The sequence below is a fragment of the Antennarius striatus genome, chromosome 8 (genome assembly GCF_040054535.1).
Source record: "Antennarius striatus isolate MH-2024 chromosome 8, ASM4005453v1, whole genome shotgun sequence".
In the NCBI taxonomy this organism is placed as follows: Eukaryota; Metazoa; Chordata; class Actinopteri; order Lophiiformes; family Antennariidae; genus Antennarius; species Antennarius striatus.
In genome coordinates, this window is record NC_090783.1 from 21,281,390 (window position 1) to 21,304,421 (window position 23,032).

Genomic DNA, 23,032 nt, shown 5'->3' on the forward strand with positions numbered 1-23,032 from the left:
ACAGATATGTTTTGAGTCTAGATTTAAAGACATTTACAGATTCAGACTGTCTAATATTTATAGCCCCTGAGCCCCTTCTTGTTGCTATGGTGATGGACAGGCTGACAGACGAGGTTAGACAGGAATCTCCATGGACTATGATGTTTGCAGATGACATTGTGATCTGCAGTGAGAGCAGGGAACAGGTGGAGGAGAAGCTAGAGAGGTGGAGGTTTGTCCTGGAAAGGAGAGGAATGAAGGTTAGCCGCAGTAAGACAGAGTACATGTGTGTGTATGAGAGGAACCCAAGTGGAAGAGTGAGGTTACAGGGAGAAGAGATCAAGAAGGTGGAGGATTTGAAGTACTTAGGGTCAACAGTCCAGAGCAATGGAGAGTGTGGAAAAGAGGTGAAGAAGCGTGTCCAGGCAGGATGGAACGGGTGGAGGAAAGTGTCAGGTGTGATGTGTGATAGAAGAGTTTCAGCTAAAATGAAAGGAAAGGTGTGCAAAACTGTGGTGAGACCAGCGATGTTGTTTGGTCTAGAGACAGTGTCACTGAGGAAAAGACAGGAGACAGAGCTGGAGGTAGCAGAGATGAAGATGCTAAGGTTCTCTCTGGGAGTGACCAGGAAGGATAGGATCAGGAATGAGTACATCAGAGGGACAGCACATGTTAGAGGTTTTGGAGATAAAGTCAGAGAGGCCAGACTGAGATGGTTTGGACATGTCCAGAGGAGAGATAGTGAATATATTGGTAGAAGGATGCTGAGTTTTGAACTGCCAGGCAGGAGGCCTAGAGGAAGACCAAAGAGGAGGTTTATGGATGTAATGAGGGAGGACATGAAGGTAGTTGGTGTGAGGGAAGTGGATGCAGAAGACAGGGTTAGATGGAGGCAATTGATTCGCTGTGGCGACCCCTGAAGGGAAAAGCCGGAGAAGGAAAAGAAGAATGAAAATAAATACCAACATCTCCAGGGATAAATGGACATGACAGTGTTTTCACACAAAGAAAGAAATAACTTAAAGAATAACATCCTCATACTGCGTGTAAACCCTGACAGACATAATCTTAAACAAAGTCAGTGCAAACAGTAAAATCAACTTAAACAGTGTTTTCAAACAGCCGCTAAATGCTGACAAGATGCACTTGAGATTCTGTCGCTGAGAGGCCAGTGCCCGGAAATAACAAAACGGCTCGATGTAATCTATTCAATGCTGCATTTTCAAGTAGGCACATATGATGAGGAATTCGTCAAAACCATGTCACGTCTCCTTAGCCAACTAATTGACAGCGAAGAGAGCTCAAACATGAAATTTGAAACAAATATCAGAGAAAACATTTCATCTTTATGACAATCCGTTTTCCTGTTGTTTTGGCTTTTCCTTATTGCTTTGCAATACAGCAGTATAGCCAAGGACATATCTCTGTACACAGCACTTGTAGAAATTAGTCGACTGAGACGACCTCAGAATATGGACTATGAATGAATGAATCTTGATACATCAATGTATCAGGTATATTCATTACATGTTAATATTTAAAGGCTAAATAGTCCCTCAGAGATTTGTGTCATTCATGTTACAACAGCTAAAAGCCTTTGTGTAGACGTGTTCCATGTCAAAAGCTTGACTCGGGGACCGTCTTTTTGCGTCCCAATGAAGTTGTGCTGTAACGAGTTCTCTGCAGAGTTGCAAAAGACGGTTTGTCCTTTGTCAGGCTACGTGATTGTGTTGGGGCTGCAGACGTTCCATTACGATGCAACGACGCTGTCCTATGCATCCTCTGCTCCGTTTTGGTGGGAATGTTGGAGGCGCTCTGGGAGCGTTTCATGTCACCCGTGGTTTGACCCACCCTCCCATTTGCCAGCTCATCGCTCAGATGGCCAGAGCCATTAGACTTGTCACTTTCCACTTTTGTTCTTCCTCCTGAAATCTCATTCGATAATGAGAGCTGAGACATGGTCCTCCTGCCTCCATCCTTACCTGATTCTCTCCCTGATTCATCCTCATTTGACTTCCCAGAGTCCTTATCTTTCTTAAGGAAATGACCTTTGAAGAAAGAGAGCAGTCCCTCATTGCTCTTGCTAACTTCTCCTTTCTTGGTCTGGTGCTTTCTTTCATCATGGTGTTCCCTGTCAGCCCTGTCTCCTTTTTGTCTTCTCAGGGTCCCATCGTGAAGGTTGGGGTTGCTGTAGCTGGGCTGAACTCCAGCACTGGAACTCCTTTTGGTCTCTGTATCTTTGGAGGAACTTTGCTTTCTCTCACTTTTTCTCCTGGTGAGAGTATTACTCCTAGAGCTGCTGTCGATATTCACAGTGCCCTCAACTCGTGTCTGGCTTCCCTTGTTGCGTCTCAAGCTGGATGTTTTTTCTGATGGCCTTGTCTGACCCACTGGGACCTGTGGAGACTCATCTTCAGCCTTACCCATGCAGCTTAAACTCCCACCAACAGAAGATCGGACATTGCCTACACTGCCAACCTCACTGAATTCCTTTGTGCTTTGTTGTTCATTCATTAAATTTACTATGGAATCATTGGTGCACCGTGGGCGCCGGCCAGATTCCAAGTACTGCACCAACTCAACAGGGGTGGTATCTTTGACAAGTGGAGGTAATGGGTCAGGTTTCCGTCTTTCCTTTGAACCTAAAGACCAGCGCACTTTGTTCAAGGTTTCTCTGGGCTTGCTAGGGGCTCTCATACTTTTGCTGCGTCCCAGACGATCTTTGACAAACCGTCCACTTTGAGGACCCCCTAATATTTAAGATTGAGAAGAAGAAAAAAAAATTGTATTTAAAATTAAATGCAAAGCCAAAATAAGAACAGAATAACATGCTAAACTGATTACAACAAATTCTTTGTCCCCTGACCTCTTTCCTCTTTTGGGGGATCATCATGGAAGACTGGAGACTCAGGTGAGTCAGGTATAGTAGATGGGCAAGTGGTGGAGGATCGAGAGACCAGACTGCATCTTTTACTGTCCTCTGTTAACCGAATGAGCCAATGGTCTGACATCGATGAACTTGTTGATCCTGTGAGAAAAAAAAGGAAAGAGAAGTAACTACTAATTCACCAATTCACTTTTATATTTATTATGGTTATTTTCTTAATATTGAGAATATTGCATAATCACACTGCACCAAAGTTACAAAATCACTTCTTCTATGAATCCACAAACTCACATACAAAGTTTGAAATACTGTAGATCAGATTACCACGTAAATGAATAAGTTAGTCAGCCAGCCACATTCTTCAACTCCATCTGAGTATTTCCCAACAGGTATACCCCAAGCCAGATTTCAAGATTGCTGTCTTGTGAAAATTTCATAATATTGATTTGTGTGAGCTGCTTTTTCTTCATGCACCTGAAAGACGACGAACACTGTTATAGTCTGTACTTGCAGGACTTTTTGCAAATTATTCACACCAGAGTCTGTGACAGACTTTCAGAAATGGTGCTTCCTTTGGGACAAATTACACAAGGACCTGAAGCTGTCAGAATTTGTTTCTTGGGGCTAAAGTAGTCTTTTCTTAAGCGTTCGACGTTACAACTTTATGTCAATGTGAACCAGAAGTGGTTTTGAAACTATTCTGAATGAATAATTAACGTTAACAAATGTTCTGTGCTGCCCGGTACCTAATGTCCCGCGGACCGGTACAAGGGGTTGGGGACCCCTGCTTATAACTGACTGTCTTCACGTTCTGTGATTAGCCAGTCACACACAGCACCCGCCCCTCCCTACAGAGAATGCAGCCAGAGCAGAGCTGTTGCTATTTCGATCTATTTAAGGTTACTTGGCGAACTTGTTTCTTGTTTTGTTTTATTTTGTTGCACGTACGCGGTGCATTTGACCAGAGAGAGCTGAAAACTGCTCGTGTCGCATCGGCCACTCACTCCACTCCAGTCGTTTTTTCTTTTTTTTTTAATGTACTGTATTTACTGTGTAGATATTTTAAGTGTGACATAGCGTGCTCTCTCTATCTTTCTCTTTCTCGCTCTAAAAATAACCCAGAGCCAGTCCTGTAAAAAGTTCCTTTACTATTGTGATCAAAAGGATTGAATCTCAATTCTGAGGCTGTTCTGTAAATATTCATTAATACACATAAGAATATTCATGTTCTGAGTTCATAAAAAACTTTTTCTGTAAATAGTTCTTACTTTTGTGATCAAAAACGCTGATTTGAATCTCAATTTTGAGGCTGTTCTGCAAATAGTTTTAAAATAAACAATAAATATAGCAATTTCTGATCAATCCATATCAATTTCAGACTTAAAATAACGTGCCAATTTCAGCCCCACCCATTCCCGGTCAAACCACACCCACTTCCGGTTTAAGGCCCGCCCATTCCGAGCACAGATACGGATACAGAAAATGAAGATGGTTGAACATATACAGATACAGATCGTGGTGTTCTTGCTCATCCCTAGTTTTTGTATTGCATCAATCTGTACATAGTGCATGTTTTTGATTGATGGTCTACATGTAAAAATTTCAAAAATCTGTATGTATGTGTTTAGAACGTGGCTTAATGTGGAGTCATTTGGTTGTGGATTTAAAATTTTTAAATTAAATTAAATTATTTAATTTTTAAAAATGCGCATATTCTCATTCGTGCAAACTGAATATATCTTTAAATCCATTAAATTGTATTTGTTTTGTGTTTACTAGTCATTTGATAGCACACCTCTGATGGAGCAACTGGCTGACCACGGAGGAATGATATTGCATCTCTGGTAGAACAGGATGTAGGCTCCTCTAGTACACACTTCTTCCTCTGGTACAAAGTCCACACTGCTGTCATCATAGCTATACCATTGTCCATCCACTGAGTTCCTACAGTAAGCTGTGATAGAAAATGACAACAATAATAATTAATGGTGACCTAAACAGTAAGTATTGCTAAATGTAAAGAACATTATATTACTTTTCTTATGAGGCTGCAGGCAAAAGAAGCTCATTAACCCATTACATTCCTCTCCAATATTGTCCGAAAATAATTTACAAAAAAAAGAACCATAACTCTGAATATTACTTAATTAGTGAGTGCAATGATGATTTAAGCTAACAGAAGATTGAAAGACACAAATACTAAAATTGTCAGCCCAATTCAGTTTTTTAGTGAGTTCCTTTGCAATATGTATAGGTCAAGCTGAATAATTACATAAGACATTTTATTCTGAAGTATATAATGACATCCACACACAATTCTGATAGGACCTCTGAGCGTAGTTTTCACAGGTTCGCTCCTTTACAATTTATTTTAAGAAAGATCTGCCTCACGTTACAATTAATGTCTGTGCAATGTACTGTATGTGTTCTCAGTTATCCAGATCATGTTATCCAAAGCTTTTTAAAGCAATCCAGCGGACTTTAAGAAGGTTTCTTGAAGACATTTCACCTCTCATCAAAGAGCCTTCTTCAGTTCTAGTGGTGATTGGTCTCGTCTCAGCTTATTAAACCCGTGAGGTGTGGTCAGTGATACTCATATTCTAACGATTCTTTGATGAGAAGGGAAAGGTCTTGAAGAAATTTTCTTAAAGTCCAGTGGATTCATTTAAGCAGCTTTTGATTTTAATTAATGTTTCCTCAATTTAATTTCTCCTTCGGATATATAGAGGTATTGAGTAATAAACAAAATACTTGCCACCCAATTCCTTACCGGTATAATGTCCGCCATGCATCCCACCATGATGGTTACACACAGCGTAGAGTTCATATAGATAGTCATGGGGAAGGATGATGTCAGAGGGTTGAGGTGTTTTGCCTGAATTCTGCTTCCAGGAAGGCGGCAAAGCCCCTGAATTTAGGTTCTTCGTACTCTGACTCCTCTTCACTACATGGGGGGCCATATCCAAACCAGTCATGGGGAAACGAACCAGGGTTGAAAGTTTGTTCCTCCGCTCACCAACCTGTTACAACATTTATGATTCATATTAGGAGCACTAATATAATGCGTGGTAAAACACACACATACACACACATTTTGTGCAAAAAAAGTGCATCAAACAGAAACAAAATGAAAAACAAAAATAATTAAACAGCTAATTATTGTTTCAGGAAATGAAAGAAACTTCACGAAGCAGTGTGTTGGTGTAGATAGAATGACAGCTAATGCCATGCCTGATGTCACATTGGTGAGCAAGGTAGTGACAGGAATTGGCAGTAACATCAGAGGAGTCAAGCCCCAGCTGCTGTTCAATAGACCAGTCCACCAAGTTTATAAGGTCAGATCACAGGTCGCCGACCTGCAGGTCAGGAGCCGCATGTGGCTCCACCAGCTTTGGCTCCCTGAGGCCACTTGTGTGGAAGAATGATGCTGACAAAAAGTAAAAAATGACACGTTTTCACAAAAATAGGTATCTGCATATGTATGTGACGAGTTTTTTCACTAAGAACAATATCAAAAATAAACATCGCATACGCCTCAGAAAACAAGTTGCAATCTTGGTGTGAATGTGACTACTTAAAGCCCTGACGTGCACATGTTCAGGAAGAAAAGAAACATTTACCAGGTAAAGCAAACTTTAAAGTTAACTATCCAAGTTAACATCAAGTGCAGCGGATGAACTGTTGTCATTCTGTCTGCGGACAGCAAAGCTACAGAGGCCGATTCCAAAGCACAGATTTTGTGTTGCCTTCCTGTTTTTCACAATTGCACTTGAGCCCACATTCATAGTTTTTGCAATTTTGACTGACTGATCTTAAGTTCTTAAAACAATGATGGACCTTTTGTTTTACCGGATCACTTCTTGCTGTAATACGGATTCTGACAGCTGTCAAATTGGGCTTTCAACTATAATTATCTTGAAATCTGTGCAAAACATTTGATGGTCCCAAGCCCATTAAGAAGGCAAAACATCCACATACACTTCACAGTGTCTTCACTGTGTGCAATGTTGAAATTAACACAAATAAAGAAATAAACACATTGAATGAGGTGTTTGCAAAACCTGGTGGTGTGTGTGTGTGTTTGTGTGTGTGTGTGTGTGTGTGTTTGTGTGTGTGTGTGTGTGTGTGTAAGTTTGTAAAGATCTTTTTTTACCCAAGCACATCTTTCACATTCAGATGATAAATGGAATCTATTCACTGTAACAACTAGCAACCACCCTGCATCAATCCCTCCAGCCATATTTCCATTTCTTCTAGATGCTGCTCTTCTCTTACAGTTCACCAAGTGCACTCAGACTTTCCCCATCTATTCTATTCTATTCTATTCTATTTGTTTTTATTTAATCATATTCATTCAGTCCCTTGTCAGTCGATCCCTTATTCTCTGTCCTGATTTTCACCAGCAGCATTTCAACCTCCTCAAACCACTGCCATTTAATATGAACTAATGCAGCTTTAACAGATAAATATATTAATTGTATCATAAAACCAGTGTTTCAAGTTTAATTTGAGTGCATTAGTATTTCATGAGAGGAAACCTCGCAGCTCACCTACCTGACGGAAGCGCTTGAGATGGAGGATCAGTATGTCAGGGAGAGTCCACAGGCTCATTTTTACCATGCCCTGCTGAAGCTGCTTACAGTGGGGACACTTCCAGGCATCATCGGGGGCAAGCTGGAATCAGTCAGTAAATCGCTTGAATGGTTACAAAAATCAGATTGTGGTTTTGTAGAGTTGAAACGATTCTACTTTAAAACATTTTGGAATGTTAAATTTCAACAATAGGGTAGGGATGCATAACATTAATATGATACTAGAATATTATAACATTTGAGAGTCTGCACCAGAATGAGAGGATGCTGGCATGTTTTGGCTGCCAGTTATCCCTGCAGGAAACAGTTTTTGCAAATTTTGGACCCACCCGGACCCATTACTCGCCATGAGGGATAAACTCCACAGTAAATTCAGCTTTTGGTCTCACTCAGTCAGCTGTGTGGTGGCCAGACTAATGCTCTTCCCACCGGGCAGCTGCACCATTTCCACCAGGGCCAATTTTTCTGTCTCTCTCCAGTCGGTATGCAGCATCCGATCCCACTTTTCGCATCTTTCGTCCTGCTTCATACTGTTACCTGTCTCCATCATGGCTCACCGCTACATATCTCTACAGCTACAATGGTTTATCCACTTCACGCCTCCTGCTTCGGATCTCATCACAGAATTTAAACATCTTCAACCTTCCCAGCTCCATTTCCTTTACCATTTCTATCATTTACCACTATACCAAACCCAACCCATTCTTCCTCCCAGACTTCACAGAATTCATCACATAACTCAGTCTTATCATCCATATTACTCCTCATTGACTTGAACAATCACATTGACTCCCATGACTGTAAAACCCCAACTGACATCCTGGACAGTTCTAATTTCACAGAACATGTCAACTTCCCCACCACCCCCCCTCCCCACACAGCCACATTTTGGACTTGGTTTGCTCCACTGACCTTCATATTGACTCTCTCTCAGTATCTGAGATACTGTCCTCAGTATCTCAGACTCAGTGTGAGTCCCTTTGTTAATAACCATGCTTAAGTGAATAAAATAGTTGGTATCTGTATGTCGTATTATAATGATTATGCCTTGCGTTGTTTGTTTGGTTAATGTATATTGATATTTGTGTTAAACATCATGTCATGCATGCTTATACTCAGTTTATGGTCTGTTTAGACAAACCAGCATTTATTGTTGTCAGCCTCAATTCCTCTGATGCATCTGCAAAACTAAAGAAGAAGTAATAAATCACACCAGAAAGGGATTCTTTGAGTCTTTCACCGTGCCTGACCGCACTGCCATAGTATTTGTCAAAGTCCTGGAAATCAGCCTACCTTTCAACACCACCCTACAGTAGAAGTATTTTATAATTCTACTTTGACATCGTTTACTCTTTTTTTCCCCATCAACAAACTGCTCAAACCAATGTACAGTAACTCTCATTTACTTTAGACAAGTGCAATAACTTTCTGGACTTCTTCAAAGGCTTCAAAGGCCCAGGATTGCACACTCTCCATTGATGGTCAAACACTCACCCCCTTCCCACAAATCAGAAACCTCAGATTCATCTTTGACCACATGTGTTCCTTCCAACCATCTGTCCGATCACCAAAACAATCTTCGTAAGATTGCCTACCTTCATCTCACGCTAACTCAACACACTGCTGAAACTTCAATCCATGCATTTATTTCCTAACTTTTTGTTTTCTCACTTGGTCCAGCTCAGAGATCATAAGAGAAGACAGGTCATCTGATTGGCTGTCCTGTGTGTCAATCAAGTGACGGGATCGCAATATGCGATGTAATGCGATCTACTCAATCGTTAGCTACCTTGTTGGTTTTGCTGGCCCTAGCATTGGTGTTGTGCATGCAAGGTGACCTGATCTCAAGACATCTACTTTTTTAAAGTTACCAGAACTATCGTCGGGATCTAACAGAACTACCATCAGGGGGCGACCGGTCGATTGCGTTTGACGTACTGATTAACACATTACATTAATCCAGTGAATTTCACACCGTTTAGAGTCCAAAGTCCAAAAACAAACCCAAAAATAAAGACCACATGGATAAAAATAACAACTTACGGTGTTGACGATGCGGGTGTTTTTTGTACAGTCAATCTCACCTGTTCCTCTTTGGTATATAGCTGGAAGCACTCATCCAAGGTGCAGCTGTGCTGTTGCAGATGCTGCTGCTGTTGGTTCCTCACACTCTCTGCATCTTTCACTACCTCCTCCTGAATGCTGCCAAACAGACTGAGAAAAATATACGCATATGTCACTGAGCTTTATAGTTCATATCCAGCTGTAGAAGTGCTTCGGTTTTGATCAGAGGGTGTGTATTTTTTGTTTCTTGACAGAAACGAAAACAACAAAAAAAATCACTGTGTGCCTCAGTTTTGAGACACTGTGGTAGGATTTCACAGTGGTGAAATATGTAAATATAAATACAGATAAAAAAATTACCACTCTTTAGTTTTGTGATCCCACTCAATGACAAGTTTCAAGTGAAGAGGTCCCCCGGGGCCACATGTCTTTAGAACTCTAAAAGAGAAGAACAGTAATTAGTCCCCAGTGGTAGGATAAATATTTGAGTGTCCAAAAATGTTTTCATCTTGCCATGACTGTACAAACTAGGAAACAATGCACTGACAATTTTGCCAATAAGACTCTGTCACATTAAACATTCATTTCACCAAACTCATTATTTATGTGTCACTGTAGAAGTTACAGAAAATTAGGACCCATGTTTAGACTCTTGCCAGCAGTTGTAATTTAACAGATAAATGAACTCCCAGCAAGTTTATGGCTGAAGGAATTGTTTCAAGGAATTAAGCAGTCATTCAACAAAACAGATAAGTAAAGTAATACACTGTAAGAAAGGTTTTTTTTTTTCTTAGTCCAAGTCCGGTTAATCTTGTATGAAACATACTGCTTAACTGTAGATCCTTCTACTCTGGCTTGATGGCCTGAATGCTGACTAAAAAAAACTTTTCTCTCTCCTTGTATTTTGGAAATAAACAATAGCATTTTTGTTATATATATTTTACAAACTAAGAACTGTAAACAATCAAAGCAACCACTTCCTGACATGATGAGACATTTAACATGTTCCTGTAGCTACAAGCAAAGCACAAGCTGGGTTTTTTTTTTTATTGGAATGGCCAGGTGATGGTGAGTTTGTTTTATCTGCCAGGGTACGGCTGTACGTTTTTAATACATAGTATAATGAATTAGATTTCTATGTATTTCTATGTATGTAGTATTTCTATGATTCTATTTGCAGTAAAAATATTATACTGGTACAGTTGAAAAGGTAAATCTGTCCATTTTCATTGTGTTTTAACCAGGGCTCATGGAACAAAAACCAGAAACTTTGTTTGTTTTTTTAATGTTCCAGAGCAGAATCGGAACAGAAAATAATTGTAACCTTTTTTTTTTTGTTTTTTTTTTCGTTCTTGAAGAAAATATCTGACCTCATGTTTCCCTCAATTCACTTTTTCCCTTCATTCACTCAATACGTGACGAGAACGGAGAGAAGTTCAGAGTCTCCCAATTGAGTTTATATTCATAACAGGTAAACACTGCAGTCTGTTAACATTAAAAAATGTTTGATTAAGACATTAACTCATTAGATGCCAGTCATTTTCACTGCAGTGTGTCCCTGTACTAACAGGACTTTGTAGTAATTAATCTTTTTCTTTGGTGGTGTTCTCCAAACGACATTTATGCATCATAAGCAGCCTCTCCGTCTACCTCTGATTCTCCATCCTCTGTTCTGTAACTGGATCAGTGCTATTGTCCTGTTTACTATAGAGACATATCTACAGTATGTAAACTTCTTCTTTTTCTTCTCCTTTCGGCTTTTCCCTTCAGGGGTCGCCACAGCCAATCAGTTGCCTCCATCTAACCCTGTCTTCTGCATCCTCTTCTCTCACACCAACTACCTTCATGTCCTCTTTCACTACATCCATAAACCTCCTCTTTGGTCTTCCTCTAGTCCTCCTGTCTGGCAGTTCAAAACTCAGCATCCTTCTACCAATATATTCACTATCTCTCCTCTGGACATGTCCAAACCATCTCAGTCTGGCCTCTCTGACTTTATCTCCAGAACCTCTAACATGTGCTGTCCCTCTGATGTACTCATTCCTGATCCTATCCTTCCTGGTCACTCCCAGAGAGAACCTCAGCATCTTCATCTCTGCTACCTCCAGCTCTGTCTCCTGTCTTTTCCTCAGGGACACTGTCTCTAGACCAAACAACATCGCTGGTCTCACCACAGTTTTGTCTGTCAGCCTGTCCATCACCATAGCAACAAGAAGGGGCTCAGAGCTGATCCCTGATGCAGTCCCACCTCCACCGTGAACTCCTCTGTCACACCTACAGCACACCTCACCACTGTCTTACAGTCCTCATACATGTCCTGCGCCGCTCTAACATACTTCTCTGCCACTCCAGACTTCCTCATACAATACCACAGTTCCTCTCTGGGCACCCTGTCATCAGCTTTCTCCAGATCTACAAAAACACAATGCAGCTTCGTTCGGCCTTCTTTGTACTTCTCTATCAACATCCTCAAAGCAAATACTGCATCTGTAGTACTCTTTTTTGGCATGAAACCATACTGCTGCTCACAAATGTTCACTTCTGCCCTTAGTCTAGCTTCCACTACTCTCTCCCATAACTTCATTGTATGGCTCATCAGCTTTATTCCTCTGTAGTTTCCACAACTCTGCACATCTCCCTTGTTCTTAAAAATGGGCACCAGCACACTTCTCCTCCATTCATCAGGCATCTTCTCACTATCTAAGATCCTGTTGAACAACCCAGTCAGAAACTCTACCGCCACCTCTCCTAGACACTTCCATACCTCTACAGGTATATCATCAGGACCGACGGCCTTTCCACTCTTCATCCTCTTCAGTGCCCTCCTCACTTCATCCTGACTAATCTTTGCTACATCCTGGTCCACAACAGTCACCTCTTCTAGTCTTTGTTCTCTCTCATCTACACGATGTAAACCAATTACTTTAATTGCCAATTTAAAATTGCCAAAGATACCTACCTATTTATATTTACAGGGAATGTTATGGACCTGTTCAGGAACTATATTTTTTTGTTCTAACCAGTTCAGGAATGTCAGTTCATGGGTGGAACATTTCCTTCCCTCTCGTTTCAGACCGTGACTTCCTCCCTTTTTGTTATTTTTACTACCTGTGGGAACCCTGCCTGATTGGTTCCACTTGTGTTCCCCTACTTCCCATATTAATTCTCCCTCTGTCTCGTGTTAGTTCCACTTCATTGTTTAATGCACAGAAACAGTGCCATCTATGTGTTCTGTCAAGTTAAGTTTTGATTCTTTAATTCTTTGTCTTGTTATTGTTTTATACTTTTCAAACTTTTATTTTGATACTTTGTTGGAATCATAGTTCTTTTCCTCTGTGAGAATGAATTTCCGTTGATACTTTTCTATTAAAAAAAATTCGATTTGAACTTTCCTTTCTAAGTCTTGTGTTTAAGTTCAAGTCTTAGTTCTGGTCTGACAGACACAAACCCATACTAGTATTTTTGTGTCGCATGTGTATATATGAGTGGTGGTTATATGAGTGGTAAGTACTAACATTTTGGCACATGTTTGAGCGTACACTTAATGTACAGTATAGCACAGTGTCCTAATTTGCCTGTGGAAATTGGGATCTAGGTGTGTCCAACCTGTCAACAGTAGGGTGGTTTAGTGGCCTGATGTCCTGTGGGGTCAGGTAGCTGTAGGACGCTGATACCCCCACCACTCTGATCTTAAACAGCATGCCAATATTCTGTAAGAAAAGAGATAAACATTAGCCTCTTGTGAAGAAGTTGATGACTTCAATAGTGTGTATGTGTGTGTGTGTCCCTCTAACATAATGCTTTTCTAATAACGCAGCAAAATGATTCTTCTAAAACAAATAGAGAAAACACATTGACAGCTCTCAGCACCTTCATGGCAAAAACACGCAAAAACTGCTATAAAATCATCATACCTGAATATTTTTTTCTGCTTTTTAATTTTATCAATTCATTTGGAAGAAAAGCAGTGATGTTTTACTTTGCTTACTGTTATTATAGGTTATTTCCATAATAGACGTACATTTCCAAAATGTTTCATGCTTACACAACAAAGGCTTCGTATACCACCTTTATGTTTTATTTTGATTACTAATGATCATTTTCAATCACAAAATATTGCATAAAAACACATCTCAAATGACGCACGTCAGGCAAAAAATAGAGTAATAGTCAAGTTCTCCTATAAATAGGAGCGCAGTGAAATTATTAAATGTTCACACGCTGGAATGCGTGAAGAACGTCGGCATTGACTTCCTCACCAATCTTACCCATTTTACAATTAATTACTAAAATCTGTTTTATGTTTGTCTGATCATTGACTATCCACCTCGACCAGAATAAAAACTCTGCATAGAGCTCAACGGAAGGCTGCCTGGGTAAACTCCGGGCTTCTGTGTCTGGAAGTTGATCTAACATAATCCACCAAGTTCAACAGTTCTCCCATAACAAATCGATGCATGGAATTCATATTGGTTGTGTGTGTGAGTGTGTGTGTGTGTGTGTGTGTGTGTGTGTGTGTGTGTGTGTGTGTCAAGGGTCCCCTGGCAGCCGCATGGCTCCATTATACAAATGGTAAAAATATATGAATTTCAAGCATCGATTTTTATACAGCTCAATAGCAAATTTTTGACCCTGAAAATGTGCAGAGGCAGTAATTGGAACTACATCAAAAATATTAATGCTTGGCACAAGGGTGTCCAAAGGGTGTAAAGTTGAAGAAGTTGAATATATTTTTATGAAGACAGCCTCACATTACTGTTAATATTACATCAGTTTCTCTGGTCTGTTTTATTAAGAGATGTGCGTGTGATATATGCATGTGTGCATTCTACTGGTACAAATGACAACGCAGACTGATGGAATGTTTGCTTGTCAAATGCATCTCTTTTCATTTATTTCACAAATTTCCCCACTGTGGGACAATAAAGGTCTATTATTATTATTATTATTATCAACTGAATGTGTCCTGAAAAGCCAAAAATGTGGAAGGCTACTGATGTTAAATAAATTTGATTCTCTACTGACGGTGACATCCACATTGAGAGTTCCTACTCCCAGTTCATATTGCTGAATAGCTACCCTTCACTCCTTCTACTCATTTTCAGTTAGATATTTTGAGCTTTCATTAAATACTGTGATGATGTAATAAAACCAAACAAACATAAACCAGGTGAAGCATTGGTGGAGGTTTCATTTAGTTACAGTCATTAAACTGCCATGACTTGTTGAAATTGCAAATTTTGATAACCAATGTTATGTGTTTTCCTTCTTTCTAACCTAGAACTAGGGGGTGTCTTTGTAAACAAACCTCTGGGTGGCACCAAAACACTTCATAATGAAGAGGCAGAGATGACCAAATTAATGAGACCCAACTAGTCATACTCATGGTTCCATTCAAGAAGATGACAAGCATAGCATGACATAAAATGTCCTGTATGTGTTCACATTACATAGTAACAACAGCTCATATGTTATATTCTTATTCTGCACAGCGTGTACATCTTTTCAGTGTTTTGCTTGAGCACAACAACAAAAATTGTATAAAATGCCTGGTTCTTCCAGCATGTAGCCCTCTACTATAATACAAGATGAGTGGGTGGTGACATCCATCAAAGAGGCTTTGAGTTGGAACGAAAAAACTGAGGTGACATCCAGGAAATAACTATGATATTTTTTCTGAGAACTCCTTACTCTGGGTAAAATCACCTCATATTTAGCTTGTCACCATGGCTACATGACATCCAGACAAGGGACAGTGTGTGCATACACGACTGTGATTGAGAGTCCAGGTTTTACGGCTTATGGTGTACAGATACTGAACTGTCAGTAGAGAATCAAATTTATTTATTTAATTTATTCAGTTTATTTTTCTTCTTTCCAGACATGTTATTACAACATATTTCACTTTCATCAGTGTTGAAACATCATCAATAACATCCGAAAAGAAGAAAAAAAAGGGTTAACGGATAGAAGGATAGAAGCCATTGGCTTGTAAGATTCCCGTCCCCTAAATTATCAACAAGATATCTCTCTCATTAGAATATGTAATCAACAAACTCAGACATTAAAAGTCTTCAACCAGCTCATACATTGAATTTTGACAGACGTTCACACCCTTATCCCCTTCTTGACATTAGCCTTTTACCCTAGAGTATAACCATGTTTACATTCTTCCTAGGAACACAAGGTTTATTAACATCATCGATAGTCGAAACTAGACGTTGACCTTGCCAGTGTTCTCCACAAGAATATAATGATCATATTAACCTCTTTCAGCAGACAGTGTTCATACAAGAATTAACCTGACACTTTAACAGTTTCACATGGTATTATATTGTCAAAAGATATCAACATGCTGTTTAAAGTCTCAAAGTTAATGTTATCCCATGTTATCACAAATACATGTTTGTTTTTTTGTTCATTAATCCATGTTTCTGACATCAATGATGTTGATTTCGACTGTTCCATGAAATACTTGACGTGTCCAAAATTGTAGAGCTCCCTATATTGAAGTGACTCTGTTGTACTGATCTTTGGTGTAGTAACAACTCTTGTCCGTCTTTATTGCTCATATTTCAACAACCCTCCGTACTGTACTCCTGATCACCATTGTTTTCATCTGGTCCAGAGAAAGCTCCTTTGTTCTGATGAAGATCCTGCAGTTGTTCGTCCAGGTGTTGTCGATCAGCCCATTCTTCTTCAGTTGTCGAGCTTTTTTAGCGATATCAGCATTCTTTTTAGTGAGATTCTCATTAATGTAGACATTTTTTTCCTTTCAGTTTTTTAGCCTTGTTTCAGAAGAGCAATCTTGCGTTTACGATTGTTGAATTTTATCAACACTGCAGGTGGTCTCCTACCTCCAGATGGTAATGGGTAACATGTCAATCTGGTCCGGATCTATAGCTATCTCCAAGTCTCTCAGTTGAGAGCTTACTTGTTGCTCCAGAGATTCGATGTCAGCGCTAGCCACAGGATTTCTATAATTCCTCGGCTTGATTTTGATTCCAGTGATGATCACATCATTTATACGAATGCTTTGTTCCAAATCATCCATTCTTTGTTGTCCCTGTTCCAAGACAACAATTTTTCGGTCTTTTTCATCCGTGTCTTTCTGCATTTTCTTCATTTTGTCATTGAAGACGTCTAGCTCCGGTTTTAGCTTTTCTTCCAACTTTTTTATCAAAGTCACTCTCTAACTTGCTGCCCAGTAAACAAACACTTCAGACGCACAGTATGGTGTAAACTATTGTTTTCCAACCAATGTGCCACCCCGTGGGAAATTATCCACTTACCATTTAATTGGTCAAAAAAATTCCGTTGTGGAGTGTTAGTGCTTTAATCTACTGTAGATTCTAGTGTCTGACAGAGTAATGTAGTACTCTTCCATACCACTGGGTGGCAGGTTGTCTGTGGGGACAGGTAGTTACAGTATGTTCCCAGTCATTTTGAGACAGGAGAATTAGTGACACATACGAAAGATGACAGTGATGGAGAAAATCCTAACACATGGACTCCAAATGAAATACCTCTCACTTCGAAAAAAAGAAAGCAGACAATTTATTAGCCTGTGTGAACACATAGGCACAAGCCAGAGTGACAAAGAAGAAGATGCCCACAGAGTGAATCTGGACAACATGCACAAAGGACAATAGTTGCATATGGCGGCGGGTGTTTGTTCGTATCTCCGAATGTTCATAAGTGAATGTTTGTAAGTTGAGGACTACCTGTATATTGTTCAACAACAGCTTTTTATTTTACAACAGAGATACGTTTCAATGGACCACAACTCAGTATGGTTGCAGGGATTTACCTGAGTCTGGGATCCATTCTGCATTAAATAATAGAGCTTGCTGAGGATGCTCTGCTGCAACTGGTCCCAGGACATGTTCCTGTCCTCATGCATGAGAAATGGAGGCCCAAACCTGAGGAAAGGGGAGGGAAAGAGAGGAGAGAAGACTATCACAAAAAACACCAACATATCAGGCAATCAGAAATTAATAACCAGAGTGTTATTCCCCACCAGAAGATAAAATGCTGAACAGCAACTTTAATCTTACCAGTGGAATGTAATATGTATTGTTGGCAAAAACCCCCCAAAACGATTTGTGCCTTACTAACCTCCCCCCACAACTTCAAAGTACTAAAATCAACTTTTTTACTTTTCCACTGCAGCCAAAAGTGGTCAAAACTCTGGTAGAAAATGTTGTCCTGCATGACATTATTGTTAAAAACCCGTAAGACTTAACCCTTTCATTTGGTTAAGTAATTAGATGTAAACTAAAAAAGTGTGAAAACAACTGATGCAATGGTGTGCCAGACAAGAGCTCAGTACAAACCTAAGCAACACATGAACAACTTGACTTCAACAATCAGCCCACCTCTTACCTGACAGCCTGCTGGCCAGATCCTGCAGTGTTACAGACGAGAAGGAGAACTTTTGTGGAGCTGCCTTGGATGTATTGAGAGGAACTGCCAGATGGAGGTAACCTCTGACCATCAGGTCCAGGTGTCGAGTTATAGGGGGAGGAGGGGAGGCTGTTGTGATACCCTGAGCAGAGTATAGAATTAGAGTGCTGTCAAAAAAGGAATGATGTACAACATGTGAAACAATCTGATTTTCAAGCTAAACAATGGGAAAATTGCTTTGGGGCAACAATAGTACAGTACTTGATAGTTCACTAGAGAGCCTCTTAAATATATTCTCACAAGTGCGCACAATATTGCACTGCATCACGATACCCAGATCTGTTTCATCCCAAATTCAGCAATAATATCACCTGATGATAATATGCTTACCACCAGGAGCTTTTTCCTTAAAACAGACAATTAGGATGTACTGTATTTTTTTCTGAATATTGCAATAACCTCCTCTACAGCCGCTCACCCGCCTTGCAGGTCAAAGCTCTGCTGAAGCCTATCACAGCTGGCTTCCGGCAAAAAACAGGGTACACTCCGGATATAAACTCTCATCCCAGCTCATCGCCGGGTCCACAAAGACATCAGTACATACAAACGCCACACAGAAAAGCATCAAACCCAGAACCCACTACGCCTCCCTGCTGCCCAAATATCAATTGATAACTTTATATTTCCTCATATTTCTGACTTATTTTGAGACATACGGGGGTGGCACGGTGACGCAGTTGGCAGCAGTGTTGTCTCAAAGCTCTCCGGACCCTGACTTTGTAGCCCCTCATTGGATCTGGCTGGTTTGATAACTCTTATGCCTGACCTTGCCTGATTCCTGTATTCTGCCCGCTAACGTGCTACTCGTCTGATTCGTCTGCCTCTTGGATTGATTTAGCTGGTACCAGAACCTTTCCTGTCAAATTACACCTTGTGAGACTCTTGAACCGCCTACTTGCCTGTCGTGCTTTTGGGTTCTCTGTCAGTCTGTTGCAATTAGACTGGCAAAATGAAGAAAAACTCCCGTGTTTCAGTTGAGATTGAGAAAAATGGCTGACTGCTAGTAATGTTTCACCTGCACATGAACAAACTCCATAAAAGTGTTACTCATTTGCAAAAGCTATTCTATGAAGCAAAACAATTATGGGTTTCTACAAAACAAACAGCTATGCAAGGACTAACAAAGTAAAAACATTTGAGAAAATTCATTTTTAGCAGATTTGACCTTTGATTTTTATACATCGAGGCGATGTTAAAAGAATTAAACAATCAATCCAAAGCTATGACTAATAGTGGGTAATTCGTTAGCTGAGGGTACACAGACAGGACAGAAAACAGTCTGGAAAACAGACTTTGAGACAGAGAATTTAAAGGGGTCCTATGATTAAAATCACACTTTTTCAAGTCTCTACATATACTTAGTGCACCTCCCTAAACCGGACAACTCCTAGAATCTGGTGAACAAACGCTTCCTGCATCAATAGATATTTGGAGTTTTAGGAATTCATGGCCCGGACCCAATCAAAACAATCAGATTTTGATAGAAAGGCCATTTGTTATTTCACAAATGGCGCTCTGTGATTGGACAGAGTGGTTGACGATATTGATTGGTTGACATGCCCAAGGGCGTGGCAATCCCCAAGGGGGTAGTTTGTTCAGGCTAGGGTAGCATTGTGCGGTAATGTCCTACCTCTGAGCTACACACTGGAACTTCCTCACAAGCTGTTGGGACTCAGTTAGCTTTTGGCTAAATATTTAGGTCCACTTCAGTCATGTGAGCGTACACATGTGTGTGTGGTTTGTGATCAGGCTACGTAGCGGTGTGTGGTAATGACCTGGCTCATTAAAACAGCTTTTGAGAGCGGAAGAGAATTTATCAATATTCAATCAAAGATATTGAGGACCACGGATCACTTTGGGGCAAGACATTTCAAATACAGTGTAGTTGGACATCTGGCAGCTGAATGACATGAATTAAAAAAAGCATAATATGGGACCTTTAATCAAAATGTGCTTGTTCACATCCTACCATGAAACAATGCCATCTTTCAACATCAAACAGACACACAAAACAAGCGTGAACACACACCCAGGAAAGCAGGTGTGACTTGATGGTACTCCATTTATCTTCCCATCTACACCATGATAGAACAACTTGAACTCTGCTCCTAAACTTCTAACCTTGCTACCTTTCCACCTGGTCTCCTGGACACACATTATGTCTACCTTCCTCCTCTGCATCATGTCAACCAACTCTACCTTTTCCTGTCATAGTTCCAACATTCAACATCCCTACTCTCAGTCCTATACTCTTGGCGTTCCTCTTCTCTCTCCTCCTACGAACACACTTTCCTCCTCTCCTTCTCGGACCAACAATAGTCCAATTTCCACCGGCGCCCTGTAGGTCAACAGCACCAATGGCGGTTGTTGTTAACCCGGGCCTCGACCGATCCGGTATGGAAGTCATAGAGTTGATTCACATGTTTGATTTGGACCGGCTTGGGACCGGCACTATAAGACACTGGCTTGTGCCCTCTTGCGGCTACACTTAACGAATAATTAAATACAGCATTTTATTTAAAAAAAAAACCAAACATCTGCAAAACAGAATGAAAATAGAAAAGCTTAAGAAAAGCTTTGAAAGAAAACGCGTTGTCTAAACTTCCTCTAAATCAGTTTTTCTCTCAGCTATCTGCATTCACACAGTGTGACATTTATTGATATTGCCTGGCCCTTAAATGGTAAATTCAGCTCCTGTATGTGTGGCTGTCTCTCCCTCAATCATCTCTGTTCCTTTTTACTCAAACTGTTTTTCCACTTCTGAGGCTAAAATGTCAAGACAAGTTTGTTTCAGCTCAAAGGATACAGCATTCCTCAATATTAACTCTCCAGTTAATCAATACCACTCATAATCTTTTACACTTTTGATTGGTTTATATCATTGCAAAATGTGACTGTATAACTGTGAATGAAGAAACTACCCACTCCTGTTTCATGAGTGGTGTGATTTTGCACGCATGTATTAATTGCACCAGGAGATTCTCCTGCAAGACTTTCATTCTCACCTCCTCTTTCCTGACATAGAGAGCCACAGAAGGAGGGAGGTATCGGCGGATTGCAAAGAACACAGACCAATGATTGAAAGAGAAAGGAGATCAGAGTGGAGAGAGAACTCAAGGGATAGAGACTGTAGCAAATAAATGTGAGAAAAGGAAGAAAGGAAGAGAGAGTGGCTCTATTATTAGAGGGGTAAGATGATGAGCTCGCTGCTTGAGTTTGGTAACATAAATTAAAGAAGTGCTTCTGAAAAAAGCTGGAAGTTTGACAAGGGTTGGGTGTGCAAAAGATTTCATCCAGTCCATTATAACCAAACCTGGAGAATAATCAGCACTAAAGAGACCTTTATTTCCCCTACTCTGACTACTGATTGCGACACCAATTTGGTAAATTGTTTATTAAACACTTTTATATACAAACGTACATATTCTAAACAGTTAATGCTTTCAATAAAAGCTGATTATGACAGGACTGCAAGCCGTGCAGAACAATGCGCTGACATGCAGCATTTTCTGCGTTCAACCTCCTCCCACAGCTCAAAATTCATTATTTTTGAAACAGAGCTGCTGCCCCCGTGACCCCACTACGGATAAGTGGTGGAAAATGGATGGATGGATGGATGGATGGATGGAGCTAAAAAAAAATCCTTATTTTCAGACTGAAACACTTCCGAGAAGACCGGATAACGTGGTCGCTTTTGATATTCAGTTAACATAATATATTTTGAGAGACAGGCGGTCACAAATGTCAACACCAACATTTCAGATCCAATCACTGACTGAAGGCCTTGAAAGGCAGATTATTCTCGTAAATAGTAAATATATAGAATTGTTAAAAGAAAACTTGAAATAGATCAGACGCCTTTTGTGTTTATATAATAAAACTATTAATACATTTACTTGTGAATTTACTGGGTTAGGAGGTTGATAATGTTTTGATGGGTTACTGATGAACCAAACAAATAAGCAAGCGTCCAAGCAAAATATGTATGTGCAGTATGTACGTATAATGTATGACAGAATTAGAGGGAAGACTTGGTGACGACTTTGGATTAGAAATGGCACTTTATCAAAGTGGCCCTTGTCAGTGCAATCTACAAAATAACCTAAAAAATGTTCATTGTGTCACACCCACATCCAAGACAAATTACATGTTGCAGCAGCAAACAGTCATCTTACCCTCCTGACATTAAAAAACATATTCATGCCAAAAGCAACATGACAGATAAAGTAGGCAGCATCTGCACATGTTCAACATCCAACTGCCCTTGTCTTTTTGAAAGCCACTTAAAGTTGACGTGCTTGGGTGATTTCTTTTTTTTGGACAATATTTCCCAGAGAGGCCAGACTGAGATGGTTTGGACATGTCCAGAGGAGAGATAGTGAATATACTGGTAGAAGGATGCTGAGTTTTGAACTGCCTGGCAGGAGGCCTAGAGGAACACCAAAGAGGAGGTTTATGGATGTAGTGAAGAAGGACATGAAGGTAGTTGGTGTGAGAGAAGAGGATGCAGAAGACAGGGTTAGATGGAGGACACTGATTGGCTGTGGCGACCCCTGAAGGGAAAAGATTTCCCCCGCTTTAGAAAACACCCGCCTTATATTATTATGAAGCTACACAGGACAATTTAACCAGAGACTCATGAAGTGAGTTAAAGGATACCATCTTAAATATTTTCAAGTCTTGAATGTATTAAATGATTTATTACTATTAATAAAGGCAGACTGGTTAAGGGACGTATTCAATCTTTTTCAGAACAACCTCGTTGTTGGTCATCTATATTTTGGTTTTATTGCTAGTTATGACCAGATGAGCTGCTTCATGAACGGATCCGGATTTAATCTGCGGTCCTTGTCCGTTCCAGATCCGTCCCGCTGTGAAAGTGGACTCCGATCCGGACCCTTTTCGCAGATCTGCTCCGGAGCCGATCCCGGGCGGATGCAATGCACAGTCAGTTGGCTATCTGGGTATGATGCTTGATTTTTATTAAATCTAAAAAACAGTGCTTCTAAAAATCTCCTAATGTCATTTGTCCTGTCAAAGTAAT

General features: G+C 40.3%; 1 protein-coding gene across 1 annotated transcript in view; it reads right to left on the reverse strand.

Annotated features, from left to right (window-relative positions):
• Nucleotides 1-596: 596 nt before the first annotated feature.
• usp43a (ubiquitin specific peptidase 43a) overlaps nucleotides 597-23,032 on the reverse strand; it is a 63,716-nt gene continuing 41,280 nt past the window's right edge. The window contains exons 7-16 of the mRNA XM_068321321.1: nucleotides 17,908-18,070; nucleotides 17,333-17,444; nucleotides 13,129-13,232; nucleotides 9,883-9,960; nucleotides 9,543-9,672; nucleotides 7,421-7,540; nucleotides 5,637-5,886; nucleotides 4,662-4,820; nucleotides 2,846-3,007; nucleotides 597-2,729 (exon numbers count right to left, since the gene is read on the reverse strand). Coding sequence (XP_068177422.1) covers nucleotides 1,597-2,729; nucleotides 2,846-3,007; nucleotides 4,662-4,820; nucleotides 5,637-5,886; nucleotides 7,421-7,540; nucleotides 9,543-9,672; nucleotides 9,883-9,960; nucleotides 13,129-13,232; nucleotides 17,333-17,444; nucleotides 17,908-18,070 — 2,411 coding nt within the window. The 3' untranslated portion in view covers nucleotides 597-1,596. The remainder of the gene's footprint in view (nucleotides 2,730-2,845; nucleotides 3,008-4,661; nucleotides 4,821-5,636; nucleotides 5,887-7,420; nucleotides 7,541-9,542; nucleotides 9,673-9,882; nucleotides 9,961-13,128; nucleotides 13,233-17,332; nucleotides 17,445-17,907; nucleotides 18,071-23,032) is intronic.